At 35.7% G+C, this 18,753-nt stretch overlaps 1 protein-coding gene across 4 annotated transcripts in view; it reads left to right on the top strand.

The window, feature by feature from the left end:
- INTS7 (integrator complex subunit 7) overlaps positions 1-18,753 on the top strand; it is an 89,266-nt gene that overhangs the window by 16,683 nt on the left and 53,830 nt on the right. For 3 of the 4 annotated variants that reach the window (XM_034666893.1, XM_002917180.4, XM_034666894.1), the window contains 4 exons: positions 4,329-4,466; positions 10,829-10,875; positions 14,375-14,574; positions 15,045-15,167. In XM_034666893.1, coding sequence (XP_034522784.1) covers positions 4,329-4,466; positions 10,829-10,875; positions 14,375-14,574; positions 15,045-15,167 — 508 coding nt within the window. The remainder of the gene's footprint in view (positions 1-4,328; positions 4,467-10,828; positions 10,876-14,374; positions 14,575-15,044; positions 15,168-18,753) is intronic. The other variant, XM_011222263.3, reaches the window with a different exon arrangement.

An 18,753-nucleotide genomic window follows, 5' to 3' on the forward strand; every position in this document is an offset into this window, starting at 1 on the left:
TAAATAAATAAAATGTAGTACAGTTAATACGATCCTTAGATATACAAGGCCTTAGATGGCTTTGCCAAATAGAGACGTGTTTTAAAAACATTTCTTGGAGGGGCGCCTGGGTGGCAGAGCGGTTAAGCGTCTGCCTTCGGCTCAGGGCATGATCCCGGCGTTGTGGGATCGAGCCCCACGTCAGGCTCTTCTGCTATGAGCCTGCTTCTTCCTCTCCCACTCCCCCTGCTTGTGTTCCCTCTCTCGCTGGCTGTCTCTACCTCTGTCGAATAAATAAATAAAATCTTTAAAAAAAAAAAAAAATAAAAAAAATAAAAAAAAAAATAAAAACATTTCTTGGAATAGTTACCTAAGAAAGAGGAAAAAGCTTGAAGATCAGGACTAAGGGGTGATCAGATCATTTTGTAAAGTTTCTAGAATTATAAAGTAAATATCAAATACCAAAAAAGTGTATTTATAACAACTCAAAACTAAAATTCTAGTATCAACACAACTCATATGAGGGTATCAAACCCTTTTCACAAAAATAGAGCATTTTTGAATAGCCTTAAAATTTTTTTCATGATTTCATAGTTTTTTCATGATACAAGGAATGACTTAAAAAAGTATTTTTAGTGTATTATTTAACATTACATTATAAAGTTTTAAAAATACAATCTTCTAAAAAGTATAAAGAATACTAATTTTGCCGTTAAAAAAGTAATAAGCACCATGTCATTTACTACCTTAATTATGTAAGAAAAAGCATGATATGTCAATAAAAGTTTTTAAATCACATGTTTGACTTGGGGCTAAATATATTAAAACATAGGTTCCTTTTTCCCCCAATAACATTTTATTATAAATTTTAACAATAGAGCAAAAAAATTTTTCCAATGCATTTCATAGTAAATTATAGATAGTACATTTCCTGCTGGATACTTTGGCATGTGTATCATTAGCTAGAGTTCAGTTTGTTTACAGGGTTATCTGGTTCTTTTTTTTTTTTAATTGATTTGTTTATTTGAGAGAGAGAGTGCTTGCGCATGCGTGCATGCACAAGCAGGGGGTGGGGCAGAGGGAGAGAATCACAAGCAGACTCCCAGACCAGCGTGGAGACCTGTGATCCCACCACACATGAGATCATGAGCAGAGCCTAAACCAAGAGTTGAATGTTCAACGAACTGAGCCACCCAGGCTCCCCACAGGGTTATCTGGTTCTTTAAGGTTAATTTGCTGAGTACTGACAGATGCTTCAAGTTACTCCAACCATTATCAAGATAAAGAATTTACTCCAGAATATTCCGTTACGCTCTTTCTACTCAGTTCCTTCATCCACCTCCCCAGAGGCCACTGCTCGCTCTTCTCATTTTTTCCTGTTATATAGATAAATTTTTTGTCTGTTTTCAAACTTCATATAAGTGGGCTCCTACAGTGGGTGTCCTCTTGTGTAAGACTTCTTTCACTCAATGTTTTTGAGATTAATCCAATTTTGTATGTCAGTAATTTGATTCTTTTATTGCTGAGAAGTTTTCCATTGTGTGACTGTGAGTTTATTTATCTATTCTCTTACTGATGAACACCTAGGCTGTTTCCAGTTTGGGGCTATTACAAATAAAGTTGGTAGGAACCTTTTTGTACGAGGCTTGTTGTGAACATGCTTCCCTTTCTGCCAAATATATATGTAGGAGTGAAATTGCTGATCATGGGGTAGGCGTATACTTAATTTTATAAGAAACTGCCAGACCTTTTTCCAAAGTGATTTTAACCATTATATTCTGACCAACAGCACATGAGCTCTGGTTGCTTCACCCTTTTGCCAACCTTTGGTGTTGTCAGTCTTCTTCATTTTAGCCATTCTAATGGGGTGTATAGTGGTTTTGAATTGCATTTCCCTGATGGTAATGATTACTTGCTCATGTACCTTTTGACAACAGCTTCTTCTATCTATTTTGGGAAGATCTGTTCAGATTGTTTGCCTATTTTCTTTAATTAGGTTGTTTAGATTTTATTATGTTACCTGTCTTTTTATTACAGAATTATAGGATTTCTTGGTACATTCTGAATACAAGTCCTTTGTCAGATATATGCTTTACAAATCATATTTAAAAATAGAAGCTTCTTTCAGGGCCTGAAAAGTCATGAACAGAATGACTACCATTTTTATGCTTTTCCTTAAGTTATGTCTCAGCATTATTGTTTCTTATGTTTTCTGTCTGTAACTAAAATAACATATGCCTCAGAATAAAGATAGTTCCAAACTGGGTAAGTGTCAGAACCAGCCCAGATGCTGGCAGTGTGAAACCAAGTGAGTGTGCGTCTGTGATAGCCACTAACCACTGTACATCGCTTTTAGTTTATGCTACGAGGTCTTCAAAATATTCTGCTTTTAAAAGGGAGAAATAAACATAAGGGCTTTTGTAAAAAAAAAAAAAAAAAAAGAAGAAGAAGAAGAAGAAAAAAGATGTCAGCTTTTTGAAATCCCATTTGGGAAGAGGTGGCCTGTTCAACTGAAGAGAAGTTTGGCTGGATGTATTGGGAGAACTGTTCCGGTCCCAATTCACATTCTGATGAGGTGACATTTCATAAACCACTTTCCTTGATGTAAAGCCAGAAAAGTAATAACCGCCCTAATGGATTCACTTATTTCCTATATAGTAAAATGCAACATGGGCAGAAAAAGTTTTCGGTCACCGTAGAAATGTAAAGAACCTGGCTATTAAAATCTGTTTTTGAAAAGGTATGAAGCATATAAGTGATTATATTCCTTCCTTCTATCATGAAGTACTTGACTACAATACTTTATCTTTTATAAAGAAAAAGATGTGATACAGAAAGGATCTTAATGTTTTATAGGAACATGATTTTTCATTGAGAAGCATTATAATAGCACATGTGAAACGAGTCTGTTAAGGAGAAAAAGTCTACAAAGAAAAGACGGGGTTGATAAATGATAGATCAACATTAAGTACTCATTGAATAGAAAGTTTGTTGTGTGTTTTTAGGGCAATAGATTAAAGTGGGAACTCTTACCTCAAGGAGATTGCTTTCTGGAAGAATGTATTAATAAGATTAAACACATGAAGGAAAGCAAAAAGTGAAGTCTCTCAAACGCTAAGGAGTTCTTAGAGTCAGAATGATTTAAACTTAAAGAGGAGAAAGGACAAGGAAGAGATGATACTTTAAAGATGTTTTCTTTTTTTACTCGTTACTTTAGACTCCTTAATTGAAACAAATGGAAGAAGAAGCTGGAAGGTATTCATAGTGTTTGAAAAGTAGTGCTACAAATTATTTATAATATTACCAGAAATATTTTCAGAAAGTAGTGATCAGTGGGATTATGCCTTTTATTGCCCTTTTATATTTAAATAGTAACAAACTGTTGATCAAAATATGTTGATATTAGCCTAATCTTTTCTTATATAAAATATTACATTACAAGCTGTATTTCTTTTGAAAAATAACTCATCTAATTTCAAAACTTTATTTTCAAATTGAATACAAATGACATACTTAGTCCATTTTAGTATTTTGTTTGGTATAAAATCTAATACTTATGTCCAATCAAATTTCCATAAGATAGTTGGTGACATGTCAAGTTGGAAGGGTATGTAGGACACTGACTTTGAGAAAGGTTGTCACTGTAGGAACTCTGTTTTGTTTATTGCAGTGTTTTGTAGCCCTCAAAAATCCATGCCTTTCTGCTGAAAACATCTTTCAAGCTTTATCTTATGTAGTTTATGTGATGAACAATAGAATTTTTTTCCTTTTCCAAGTTTATAATTTATTATAAAGTAGACTGTGCTTTTCCAGATGCTAGCTTCCTCATCCTTGCAGAGTCTGAAATGAACTCCAGGGAGTGTCCTCTACGTCTGTTCTCTTGATGCTGAAGACAGATTTGAAAATCATGGTATCAGTATTTACTGATGTAGGAAAAAAGACTGGGAGTCTTACCTTTTTCTTTTTTTTTTCCTGGATCTGCTTAATAGGAAAAATGTTGTTTTGCTAAAATGGACTTATAGAACATTGGAAAATTGATATTTTGATGCTTTAATAATTCAGAAGTTTCTGGCCTCTATTTGGTACCTGGGAGGTACTTCAGGATGATAATTTTTCAATTTTGCTTATGTTGGATAAGCCATGTTAATTTTTCTGACATATCAGAGTGTGGAAAAGCGCTTAGAATTTGAGTCACTGCTTGATTCCTAAAGTTGATGTTTTACTAACCCGAGATTTAAGGAATTATCTACAACTTTTAATTTTGGCAATCTGGCTTTGCCTTGCTTCTTCCTCTCTTGATTTTCAGCTTATTGTATTTCTATTCTTCTTGGATCTCTCTGTCTCTGTAGGATGTTGGGAAGCCTGGCATCAATAATTCCTGAGAGGAAGAATGCTCACCATAGTATACGTCAGAGTCTGGACTCACATGACAACGTAGAGGTCGAAGCTGCCGTTTTTGCTGCTGCAAACTTCTCCGCACAGTCAAAGTAAGCATCGGCCCTTTAATAATTTGTCTTCCCAAGAAGAGGTCTTGGAGGAATAACTCATCAGTATACATAAACACTAGGAGAACAATGTAAATGGCAAGTTGTATCTTCCAAGGGGGAAACAGAACTTCGTTACATAAAACAGAATGCTTAAGTATGTATGTTGGCATTAACTGCCCATGAAATAAGAATTTCCAGAAAGACAAATCAGCAATGATTAGAATAGTTGGGGAGGGCTTCGTTGGGGAGCAGAAGTTTTGTCCACTGAGGGACCCTCCCCAAACATACATGGTTCTAATGCTAAATTGCTGCTTTCTTATTGTCTTCTCGAGATTAACTTTTGGCATTAGAGCTGTGTAGAGTTTGGCAAAGGTAGTAATTTGAGCTGAAACCAGTTTTAACCTATTTGGGATGTCACATCCTACACTGTTATGTCGTAGAACAATTTTTTTTTTTTTTTTTTTTTTTTTTTGGTTGCAGTGCTGACCATGGTTATGTTACTGTGTTTGACTTGTTTGGTTACCCTCTCTAAAAATATAAATTATCCCCTTTATTGACTGAAATCAAAGGTAGCATTGCTTTCTGCAGGGCATTTTGGTAGTATGCATTTGCCTTAAACATGTTCATCCTTTTATCCCCTTAAATGGACCTAGGAAGTCCACTTCTGAGAACTTATCCTGAAGAATCAGCAGTGTGTACTGATACTTATTTGCAAGGATGCTAGTTGTAGTATTATAAAAACAACAAAAAAATTAGTACCAACCTAACTTCTAACCAGTGTGCTTAGATAAATGATCATACAGGGAAATATTATGATCATACAGGGAAATATATCTTAACAAATACATTTTAGAAGCATATTTGGAAACAGGTTACATCATAGCTTATATTACAGAATATATTTTTTAAGAAGCAGGTATTTGTGTTGATTAAATACAAAAAGAGAAGGGATATATATCAAAATACTGTCTCTGGGTGATAAGATGGTATCTTATTTTTATTTTCTTTTTTTATAAACTTCTGTGTATACTGTCAGGAGCAAAGTTTGGGCTTTATAATCAAATGAATGTTATTTTTAAAATTAAAAAAGATAGCATTCCCGTTAAGAATCTCTGCTAAATTTGAATAAAACTTGGAACAATTTATCACCAACTTTCTCTCTTCAGATTTTAATTATATGCGTATTCATCTCTTCAGCTGCTCCTATCAAACCTTCAGAATCCCAGGATTACTCGTTGGGAAAGAAGAATGGAGACTAGAAAGCATGTGATTTTTAATGTACTGCTCAAAATTAGGTGTGGCAGTAACTGAGGAAGAGAAATATCTGAGTAAATACAGTCCTTTAGTGCTTTTGAAAACTGGCATTTTTTTTCTTATTGAGAGTCATTACTATTGAGAGAACTTTTTAAAAATTGTTTTTATTGGATAGGAATTACATCTAGTGAATAGTTATCTGATTACCACTGTCGGGGTGTCAGTACTTTATAACCTACGTGAGTAAACTTGAATTTCCTGTAGCTCCAAAAATAGTTTTCTAAGTTTAGTTTCTAAATTCAGACGATAAAATTGTAATTTAGTGATTATATTTTATTTAATGAGAATCATTTTTGGCTCAGGTTTTCTCTTATGTTATTATCAGAAGCTAATTTTATTAGCTGTGGAATTTCTGATCAGTTTTGGAAAAGGTTAAGACTAAGTAACACAGAAACATGATTTTTCGTTTATAGAATTGATGACCAATAAACATTTAAATTAAAGGTTTACGTACGTAGAAGCAGTTTTTAACATTACAGACTTCGGTATGATATAATTTGTGATATTTAAAATACCAAATTAGTGCAATAGGAAAGGCTGAAGGGCCTATCAAAATGTATCAGAGTGTAAAATTAACTAATTATATAATGAACTGTGTCCTTTTGAGATTAGTATTTACCTCTTCTGAAATGATGACCTGACTTGAAATCAAGTATCTCAACCAATACTGATGGGTTTTTGTCTTAGTATCTCTATTTATCAGTTTTGGATCTTAAACAAATGAGAGCAACTGGCCAAATAAGACCTTAAGAATTTATTTACTCTGTTCTCCCTTTGTCTATTATCATAATCACATCTAACTTTTTCTTAAAAAGGTTAAGATTTTATATATTTTATGTATTATATATATTTATATACACATATTATTAGTAATAATATATATTTTATATATTAAAAGAGCTAGTTCCTGGGTCACAAAGCAGGAGTTGGAAACCGAAATGCCTTCAGAAACTGGGGAAGCATTGTTAGTGGGAGAGGTGCCCTCTAGCGGCCACTATGTGAAATTGAATAGTGCCCTCGACGTCCAAAAGTAGTGACTGCTTACTCCTTGGCCCCAGCTGATTGTGACAGTGCAGGAATGTATGCCCAGAGTTGTCAGATCTGACTTTTTCGGAGGGGGTGGGGGTGAGATGGATGGAAACTGGAAAATTTGATTATTCTGTTTATAGTCTTATTACTAATGAGACTCTGTATTAACATACATTCTTAATATTGGCATTAAGAATTTTTAAAAATATTATTAGACAAAAAAAAGAAAGAAAACCTTAGGCTTCTAATTTGCAGTTTATTGGCCTTAACGGCCCGTAACAGATTTTTAAATTTTGAGTTGTATAAAGTTATATAGTTACTGAAGAAATACTTATTGAATATCCACCATGTCCAGATAGTATTCTCAGCACCCAGGAATTCAGGGGTGGAGAAGATAAAACCCCTATTGTGGTGTAAACACAAAATAGTTTCAGCTGTGTTTTAATGTTATGAAAAAATAAAACAATTTTGTGATAAAAATAATACAGTTTCATCATTGTAATAATGACCTGAGTGAGCTGCTTTAAGTAGAGTGAACAGGGAAGGCCTCTCTAACAAGGTGACATTTGAGCTGAAACCAAGTGATGAAGAGGCAGCAACTTAGAGGAACAATATTCTAAGAAGAAAGACTAACAAGTATAAGAGCGCTCTGGTATGTGACTGAGTTGTCTGTACGTGCCCAATACACTTATACCTCAAAGACATTTATAACTTAACTGTTTCTTATCAAATATGAAGCTGATATATTAGAAAAGTAGTTTTCAGACTATTTGGTATCTTTATACTTTTCAGGCATTATTGAGGTCCTCAAAGAGCTTTTTTTGTTTACATGGACTTTATCGATTGATATTTATAGTATTAGAAATTTTAATGGCTAAATTTTTAAAAATACATGTTCGTTTTTAAAATAGCAATTCTCTAAATACGTTAATGTAAAAACACTTCTATGAAAATAGTTATTTTCCAAAACAAAAAAGCAATTTAGTGAGGTGAGTAGCGTTGTTTTTTTTGTTTGTCTTTTTTTACATTTTTGCAAATCTTTTTCATGTTTTGCAAATCTTTTTCATGTCTGGCTGGATTCTTATATCTGTTTCTGTATTCAGCATTTCTGTTGCAATATGTTACGGTAAAGTATATGAAACAAATCCAGCCTTACACGGATATCCAACTGGAAAAGAGAAGAATATTTTTAAAGGCTTTGTAAGTAGTTAGGGATATTTTTCTTTGATGTTATACAAAAACTAGACAAGTGGTGGTTTCTTAAAGGTTAATTGCAGTGTGGACTCTGAAATTGTATCAGTGAACTTGTACTATATTACATTGAAATCTGTTGGGATCTCTTACTCATGTATGGTTTTATTATTTATACGTTGGCCTTTTTGAAAACATTGGTTCACTACCTTATGCAGGTCTTCCAGATGTTGACCCGTTTCATTGTATCATATCAAAGGATCACATTTGTTACTCGCCACCAATCTCATCAGGAAATTCTTTAAATATTAAGTTGTCAAGCTCATGGCGATAGATACAAGTTTTCTGAAATTCTAATTTTTGCTTAGAAACTCAGATTGGCAAAATATTTTCCCAGTTATTTTCCATGAATTGACAAGCCGACTTTATTCATCTTTTGAGAAAATGTCTGCCAAATAGCCGAGTCTGAATAACCATTAAGTTTCATGAGAAAATGGCTAGTTCATCTCATAACTCAAGTAATTTCATGGTACTTTCCCTGGAGACAGCCACTGTGTGCCTTATGTGTGGCTTCTGTTTTGTCAGAGAATATTAAAAAGACACTTGCTCACAGTTGAAATTCAATAAAATTAGTAATTTTCACTGTTTTATCAAGGACGTGTAAGTTCATCTGGCTTTCTTCCTTCCTTCCTTCCTTTCTGTTTATCATGAGTGCACAGTGGTAAAGAATACAATGACTGCTAGTACAGTTTGGTGACACTGCCTTGGTTCTTGCTAAGGTGTCAGCAGTTTTACTCATTGCTTTGGTTCCAGGGGTGAAGATAGCCACATTGATGTTCCAGGAAAACCATGAGATTAAAAAGAAAAAAAAAAAGTTACTCGCTTTGAAAATTTCAGCACAAATACATTTTACTACCCAGAATTCACATAAAAGATGACGTTCTCTGATTAGGTGATGCTGATACAAGCGGAAGAGCGCATCTAGCCATGTCTGTAGATTTTCCATTTGTGAGGCAGAGATAAAATTCTGCAGTTGAGCTGTCAGCTCAGTCTTCATGTTTACAGCTAAATCTTTTGTGTGATAAGTTGCTCTAATGTTGAAAAGTGGCAGTGCCTGGATTTCTTGTACTGACTTTTCATCCAGGTATTCAGCATTGTCAGCTGCAGATGTTTCTTAGCTGTTATGTGCCCTTCTCCAGACAGTGTATTACGATAACTTACCCTGTTATGATTTCTAGTTTAAAAATCAATATTTTGCTTTTAAAGAGCACATTTAAAATATACTTAGTGTTTTTTTTTTTCAGTTCTAAAAAATTAGTCTCAAAATGAAACCTCAAGTTCACTGGTACCATAATACTTTCTGAAATGTCTTATTTCATAAGGCACAATAAGTTAAATTATTAACATCTGAAAAATCGAAGGATAGCTTTAGTCATATTTTTTTATTTACAGTTTTGCTTTTCTTTAGAATAGATTCTTTACTTCCATGAATTAGAAAACTCTCTGTTATGTCAGTTTTATCTTTTTCAGCATCTTTAGACCTAGACGGTACAGCTGTGAGTTGAGAAAATGAGTCTTCTAATTTCTTTGTCAAGCCAATGATTCATTTTTAAGTATAAAAAAATACTTCGGAAATAAACTTTATTTTATTTTGGAATAAAATATTAAATTCTAAAAACAATTTTAGATAAAATTTTAGAAAAATCTTTCAGAATTTTACTGCAAAGCATGGCAATGTATACTTCCTGATATGTTTCTCTGTAAGCATAAGGCAAACTTAAGGATTTCAAAATAATGATGCATTGGATGATAATGAGGTTATAGAAATAATAATAGATATGTCAAATATAGTACAAGCACAGGAGAAGAATTGAGAACTTAGTTAATCTCAGAAAGCATATTTGTACACTAAACCTGAACCTACTACCTTAGAAAAATTCTAGGAAACACAAGAATGCACAATGACACATTCCATTAACTGTCAAGAGATGTTGTCATTGTACATCAGATCGCCTCTGGAAAACTCTACTATTCACTTAAGAGAGAATGGAATTGAAAATGGCAAGTAATACCTTAATGGCAGGAATTATTTTATGTAGACATCCATTGAACTATGGAGGGGAAATATTTCATATCTTAAAAATCATTTATCATGGCTAAATGAGCCAAGCTTGATCATATTATCTGTATTATATTTCCTTACATACGATGTAATGTCTTATCCCAAATATTCATGTTATTAATAACTTTTGCAGCACTCAGTGATATTTTTATTGGAATGGAATCAAAAGCAGCACCTTGAAAAACACCTTAAACGTATATAACATAAAAAAAAAAAAAGGCCAACTTTAAATAGTTTGGCTTTTGGTAAGAGTCTGCCCATATTTCCTACTGGCTTCTACTTGGTATTTAGTCTATTTTTCTAAAATTTAGAATATTTGAAATATATTTTATTGCTTATATAATCAGCTTACAGTGTTAAAAGCTTTTCTTAATGGAAAGCGCATCCTAAAATATCGTAGACTGAGATAATGACCTTGAATCTTGTAGACAGTGGCATTCAGCCACTGCAATAGCCCCCTTGAATCAGAGCATCTTACCTTGCATACCGCTTGGGAACGGTGTTGGGATAAGCCCATTTGCTGGTGGGAGTTTTGGTTTCAGTTGCATTTCTTACCCACCCCCAGTACCTGACGTTTGGAATATTAGTAACGATTTGAGGTAGTATTTTTCTCCTGTGTTGATTGTGTTCTATTTATGTCCTTAGGAAATTTAAGCAAATGTAATTTTTTTGGTTTTAAAGCTTTTACTGTTCTCTCTTTCCAAAGGGATTTTGCTGTAGGAATCTGTAACAAAATCAGTGAAATGATTCAAGGTATGTATGCTTCATTCAGTATTATGAAGTAACTTACTGGGATTTATATTAATATTCATAGCTCTTTAAGTACTTACTATGTGTTTGTCACCATTCATTCACTAATTCATTCTAATAATATTTATTAAGCATCTTCTAAATGCCAAAACTGTTCTGGGTGCTTAGGATACAGTAGTGAACAAAACAGAGTCCGTGCCCTCATGTAACCTACATTCTAGTGGCAGAAATGGGGGAGGGGTGGCAATAGACAAATAAAAATGTGATATAACAGTTGCTGTGGAGAAAAAGCAAGGTAAAAAGGATAGAGTCCCCAGAGTAGAGTTCTCACCCCAGGGTGGAACAGGGCATTTTATATTTTGTATATGTTGATGAAGGAAGGCGTCTAATGAAATGATATTTGTGTGAGAAATACAGATATTTAGGGGAAAAGCACTCTGATCTGGGAGAGCAGAGGGCTGTTAGAAGCCCTGGGGCTCCTCCGTGTTCTGTTAAGGTCCCTCCACTGTCTTCCAGTTGCAGCTAAACTCAAATCCAAATTCCTTTCCATAGCCTTCAAGGCCCAAGTTTTTGAGTCTCATCTTCCATGCTATGCTTCGTGTTTGTTGGCCCCACTTGCTCCCATCCTAGTCACTAAAGGGGAGCCCTGCGGCTCCAGCACTGTGCAGCTGAGAGAGCACCACCTTCTTGTATTTTTCTACGTGGCATTCCTGTGAATTGTGCAACTTGGCAGACTCAGATAGGCAATACTGTATGTCTGTTTTACAGAAGAGCAAATGGGGCCACATTAAAATTACTTGAAGACCAAGATACAGTGGTTGAGCTTTGTCCTGTTCTCCTTTCCTTTGCCCTTTTTTCTCACTGCCAGAAAACGGCTCTCCTGCAGAAAGCTGTCATTAAAAGGAAGCATCACTCATTCATTGAGGAGTTTTATTGAACGCTGGCTCTATCAGATAAGATTGCAGCAGGAAATAGATGTCATTCTTGAATTAAAATAATCCAAGTAGGGTTGAAGGAAGAAACAGTTACAGAGGTGTAGGCAGGGTGAAATGTAGGGGATAATGTAGTCCTTTACCCAAGGGTGCAGAGAGGGACTGGTTACCAGAAACCTGGAGTCATGTCAAGAGGGCCACTTTGAAAAACTAACCTTCAGTGTGATGTGACCCGATGTGACTCCATAGAGAGGCATCCAGGGAATAAATACTCTGACCTTTTTCTTCTCCCTCCCATGCTCTGCTGGGGCTCTTCCCTGGCTAAGCCCAAAGATTGGGCAGATAGCAAGGGAGTTGATGGGAGCTATATAGGTGAGCCTCCTAAGGTGCTGGAGTATTGTGTATATTGGGTGATGGTTATTTGAGTATATTGATATGTAATTTATATATGTATGCATATTGATTTATACACCTAAGATTCATTATTGTTTCTTTAGTTTTATCTATAAAAAAATTTAAAGCAAAAAAACAGGAACTAGGGGGGGTTGAAAGAGAAAAAGGGGAAAAAAAGCACAGGAGTGGCAGTGAGGGCAAGTGGAGGAAGGCTGGAGCCCCAAGATATGGAAATGGCTGGGGAGTTTGAGGAATTAAAGCATCCTCACATTTAATTTTAAGTTGCTTGTGTTTCTGCAAAGTAAAATCTCTTGAGTGTCTCTAAACCAATAAAAATGTCTGTAAACACAAAGAATTCCACAGACTGCAGGTTGGAGCACAGATTTGCGGAGGAAGAGGGGAGGGATACGAGACAGGAGTCTGCCATGGGGAAAGACCTAAGTAGGGAGAATCCCTGGGAGACTTTTGCAATAATCCAGTCCAGAGATGGTAGTGAAAGTGACCAGTGTGATGTCAATGGAAGCAGAATGGCATAGTCAGATTCGGATTATATTTTAAAGATAGAATCCAAAAGATTTGCTAATAAATTTGGATGTGGGGTATGAGAGAAGTAAGGGAATCAAGAAAGACTCCAAGGTCTGAGGAGTTAAAATGATGAGGCTGTCATATACTGAAATGGGAAAAATTTTTAGAGGGGCAGTTTTGTGGTGTAGATCAGAAGTTCTTTTTGGCCCTAAGTACAGAAAGCTTCTAACTGTACATCCCAGTGGAGGTGACTGGGAGGTAATGGGATTTCTGTTATCTGAAGTTCAGGGGCAGGGGGGAGGGGTAAGAGGTAGTCTTTAGCATATAGCTGATAATGAAAGCCGTGGGATTATATTGCCTCACTCAGGAAAAGTATTAAGGGTGAGAAGAAAATTTATTACCAACCTGAAGAAATACCAGAAATTAAAGTGTGGATAGAAGAGATGAATACAAAGAGATTAAGAAGGAAGAGCCAGAGGAAGGGCAAAAACCAGGAAGAGTATGCCTTTGGGAGAGAGAGTTTCAAAGACAGAATGGCCAGCAGTGTCAAATGCATTTGGTACCTTAAGGATCAAAATGTTAATAACATAAGCATGACCTATATATGACTGCAGAGAGGAAACCAGGGAGTCAATACTCTGACTTCATTTTTCTCCCTCCCATCTCCTGGGGCTCTCTGCTTTGGCCAGACTTAAGTAGAGGCCAAATAGCAAGGGAGTGGTTGCTGTAAGCCACCCCTAGATGTTGAAATGTGCTCATATAGTCACACTAACAGTTACTTCACAACGGCGAGAAACAGTGCTCTGCAGAGTATAAATTCGCTTTTTTGCAGTAAATTATGATAGACAGTTTTTTGTTCTCTATCATCACAAAGCCATGCTGTAGGAAAAAAGATTTTTTTGTTTGTGTAGCTGCAGTGTTGACAGCAAAAGATGCATTGTAGTTAATCCTGAGTTCCAGCTGTGTAGGCAGTTAAAAAAGACATTGCTTCCCAAAGTTCAGAGAACTTCAGAACTCCTCCACGTACAGTCTGTTCATATCCAGGTCTTGACTTAGTGTTGAAGGAAATAATTAAAATTGTAAATATAATTAAATTGTGGCCATTGAGTATGTGTGTATGTAGTTATAGGTGTACCTGTATGTATGTATCTTTTTAGCATGCTGTGAGAAGGGATAGACGGCAAATATGACTTTGCTTTCTACTGTGCCTGTTAAAGGCATTTTCTACTGTCAGCATGTAGCTTTATACTCACCAGAAAACTAATGTTAAGATAAATGCTTTTGGGGAAAAAAACTATTGAACTTAATTGGGTTAGCACTGCTATAATTATCTTTAATGTCATAAACATAACATTAGCATACTATTTGTTTTTCAATGGTCATGTTGCTAATTGAATCTTTTTTTTTTTTTTTTAAGATTTTATTTATTTGTTTGAGAGAAAGAAAGTAGAGAGAGAGATCGTGAGCAGGGGGGAAAGGTAGAGGGAGAAGCCGGCTCCCCGCATGAGCACCCTGGGATCATGACCTGAGCAGAAGGCCGACGCTTAACCGGCTGAGCCACCCAGGCGCTCTAATTGAATCACTTTTAAATGTGAAATATTATCAAGGATGACAGTCAGAAATCTGTCCCTGACGATTCCTTTTGTGTCTAGGTTTAGCGACACCAGTAGACCTGAAGCTGAAGTTAATCCCCATTCTGCAGCACATGCATCATGATGCGATCCTGGCGTCCAGCGCGCGGCAGCTCCTGCAGCAGCTGGTCACATCCTATCCCTCCACCAAAATGGTGATTGTTTCTTTGCATACCTTTACTCTGCTTGCAGCTTCTTCTTTGGTTGATACGCCTAAGCAGGTAATTCCAATTTTCTTTAAACTGCCTTTTCTTCAGTAAACTTGCGGATTAAGTATAAACTAAAAAAAATAAGTATCCCATAAGTTTTGATAATATTGCGATCCCTTCCCTGATCAAGATCCCTTTCATTTCCTTTTGCCTGCTTTTTCTTTTCTGTATTCGCAGTCCTAACGCTTGAGAGCCTTTTAGGAACGTGAGGTGGAGGTGGGGGTACCTGGCAGAGTGTGGGGGCTGCCAGGAGAGAAAAGAAAGAATTGAGCATTCAAAGCCAGGTCCCACATTAGAACCTTACAAGTTAAGGGATAAGTATGCATGACGAGAAAGCGACCCAAACATGGACACATAGCTAATAAGTGACAGGGCTGCAATTGGAAGTGAATTCTGTCTCAAATCTAAAAGTTAACTGAATTATACTACACATGGTAATTTCAGTGACAGTATTGTTCACAAATGACTTATTTCTTTCATAGATTCAGCTTCTATTGCAATATTTGAAGAATGACCCTAGGAAAGCAGTAAAGAGACTTGCTATTCAAGATCTGAAATTACTTGCCAATAAAACACCACATACTTGGAGTAGGGAAAACATTCAGGTATGTAGAACTTGGAACATTAATATGTTTATACAGAAAAATAATACAACATTGTAAAAAATCATTCTACTTTACACTTTTGTATCTTCGTCATCTTTTAAATGTTTGAATGTTTGAAATGAAAAAAATTTAAGGGCATTTTTGATATTTGTGGCAGATATCGTTTTTTACAGTGGCAAAGTAAATACTTAAAACTTTTATCCTTTCATGTTGTAGTTTCTTTAGTGAGTTAGACTTGCTTCTCAGTTTCTTGTAAATTTTCTCATAGCAGCACTAAGGCTGATTGAGAAGCCCATGACATCATTTATTTAATTCCTGTCTCCTTTACTCACTTTAGGGAGAACAGTTGGTGCTGACTGTGATTTATTAGGGAGAAGGTGCTGGAAGCGTAACTCCACAAAGTATATTTTTCCTTTGCATGGAGAGGAAGGACATTCTCAAGTTTTCTTTTATAAATATAAGGGCAGGTCTCAATCTCTAGACTTTTAATGTGGCATCTTCTATAGCATTTTTTTAGGTTAAATTAATGTTTTATATTTGTTCTTTCTCAAAACGGAACCCTATTTGTTTATTCATTACTGTTAACAGATGCACCATTTTCTAAAAAATGCTGTTTAAAGCGAAATGGAAGATTGTTAGAATTTGACCTGTATTTTCATGGATTTTATTACCTCTTGGTGTCATCATAGCTACCATACAATAAAAACCTTCGAATTTCAGATTATGAAACTCAGCTGCTGTGTTAATTGGTTTTTTGTTTGCAATTTTCTAAACACGTTTCAGTATATTGTGATTGATAGTCACAAATATCCCAAGAGATAAAGGTAGTTGTTAGCATTTGCATTTAGTAGATGAACAAATTAGGGTTCAGAGAGACTTAATATGCTTAAGAGAGCTTCCTAAGAGGACTTAATTAAGATTTTAATTAAGAGAGCTCTGTCCGCTAATGCTTTTTCTACTAAATAATACTGTCTTTCCGAGAAGAGAATGTACTCAGTCAGACACCAGAGGGAACCAAACCTAGTTGAAGGCACTGGATCATCCCTTTTCATTTTTCTCCTTATGATAGATCACACATACATAAAAGTATGTAAAATAAATATTTAACAGTTTAAATAATTGTAAATGAAAACAAAGTAGCCACCATCCACCTAGAAACAGAATACCGCAGGCTACAGAAGCCTGCCACCTTCCCTGGCACGGTCCTCCCCGATCAGAATCCTAAAGCCAACCCAAGGGAAACCACTGTTTTGACTTCTGTGATGATCATTTTTTTGCTCTTTATTGTTTTACCACCTAAAAAATAATGTTTACTTTTTGTTTTTATTTCTTGCGAGACATTATACTGATGAGACTCATACATATGTTTGCATGTTTTTTTCCTTTAATTGCTGTGTAGTATTCCATTGTTGTATGGAATGGACCACAGTTTACTTGCTCTTGATGGGTTTTATCTAACATGCGGCTCTTGAAAACAATGCTGCTATGAGCATTCTTCAGTTTATCTCCTGGCACTTATGTGCAGGAATTTTTTTTATATACTTAAGAGTGAAATTGCTGACTTACAGAATATGTGTATTTTCAGCTTTACCGCGTAATGTCAAACTTTGTTCCAAAGTGACTGAACCAGTTTACGTTCCAAATAAAGAGAATGCCCATTGATCTACATCCTAAACAGTTGAGAAGTTGTAGTTTTAGTTTCTGTTTGCTTGATTACTAAAGAAGTTGAACATCCTTTTAATGTGTTTATTGACCATTTGGATTTCCTTTTTTTGTGACATGGCTATTCAAGTCTTATTTTTCTGTTGATTTGTAATCATTCTTTGTATATTATGGATACTTGAACATTATTGGCCATTGACATTCTATATAAATTTCAGAAGCAGCTGATCAAGTTTCACTTTAAAAAAAAGTTGGAAAAAAATTGATAATTTCATTGGGATTCCATTGAATGGAAAGATCAATTTGTAACAAGTTGATACTTTTACAATGTTAAGTCTTCTAATGCATGAACATGCTACGTCTTTTCATTTCTTTAGATCTCTGTACTGCATCTTTTGCCTTCATCTCTTTCATCTGATGTTAATGTAGTTTTCTCCTGGATGTGTCTATGTGATAGATTATCATCATTTTAGGGGCACCTGGGTGGCTTAGTCGGTTAAACGTCTGCCTTTGGCTCAGGTCATGATCTCAGGGTCCTTGGATCAAGCCCCACATCGGGCTCCCTGCTCAGCGGGGAGTCTGCTTCTCCCTCTGCCTGCTGCTCCCCCTGCTCATGATCTCTCTCTATCTCTTTCTCTCAAAAAAATAAATAAAATCTTTTAAAAAGAAAGATTATTATTGTTTTACGTCCTGTCTTTCTTTAATGCATCTTTATATTCAGTTATGTCCTATGTCAATTCTGCTGCAAAGACCGTAACAACACACTACTCATTTATATCCCTCTAAACTCTTATGTATTGTTATCATGTGTCTTAATTCTATCTTTTCAAACAATTTTGTAGTTTTATAAATTCATTGATTGTTTGGACCTTCCGCTGTCTTTGCTCTTCTTGCATCTCAGTCTTTCTTTCTGGGATACTTTTTCTTCTGTCTTTGGAAAGTCTTTTAGTGACGGTCTGTGGTGGTAAGCTCTCCCAGTATTTACTTGTCTTAAAATGTCTTCATTCTGCCCTCAACCTTGAAAGACACTTTCTTTGGGAGTAGAATGCGCAGGACATCGAGGCTACCATTCTGCTGTCTACTGATTTCTATTATTACTGCTGAGAATAGCAGTACTCTTTTGAAGGAATTTTTTTTTCCTGCTTTAAAATTTTTCTCTTTAATCTGACATTCTACACTATGAACCATCTGATTATAGATTTCTATTTAAACTGTCTAGACTGTCGATTTTCTTGAATTGTAAGATTGGTTCTTTTCAGCAGTTCTGGGAAGTTGTCAGCCATAATTTTTTCAGATATTGCCTTTCCTCCTGAATCATCACTTAAATATATATTAGCCCTTCTGTTAATCCCCCATGTTCCTTATATTCTTTTTTCCATCTCTTTATTTCTTTGTGCTATGTTGTGAATAATTTCTGCTGTTTTAGTTCAATAGTTATTTCTCTAGCTCATCTAAAGTCTTTTCAGATATGTCTCTGCTCTCCACTTCTATTGGCCTTCTTTCGTAGTACCCTTTTTCCTTATATACTTTCCTGTTTTTCACCTTGAGGTACTCATTTTCCTTGGAAAAGTGTGTGTGGGAATTCTCTGAAGAAGAATTTCTCTAGAGAAGGTTTGTATTTGCTTCTACTAGGTAGAGAAAAAGTTAAGGAAGAGGATTAGTGAGTGTGGAAGATGGAGGTTGCAGTGTTTCATAGGATGGCCAGGGAGGCTCTCACTAAGAAGTTGGCACTTGAGGGGCGCCTGGGTGGCACAGCGGTTAAGCGTCTGCCTTTGGCTCAGGGCGTGATCCCAGAGTTATGGGATCGAGCCCCACATCAGGCTCCTCTGCTATGAGCCTGCTTCTTCCTCTCCCACTCCCCCTGCTTGTGTTCCCTCTCTCGCTGGCTGTCTCTATCTCTGTCAAAGAAATAAATTAAAAAAAA

Source organism: Ailuropoda melanoleuca, chromosome 8 (genome assembly GCF_002007445.2).
Source record: "Ailuropoda melanoleuca isolate Jingjing chromosome 8, ASM200744v2, whole genome shotgun sequence".
Classification (NCBI taxonomy): domain Eukaryota; kingdom Metazoa; phylum Chordata; class Mammalia; order Carnivora; family Ursidae; genus Ailuropoda; species Ailuropoda melanoleuca.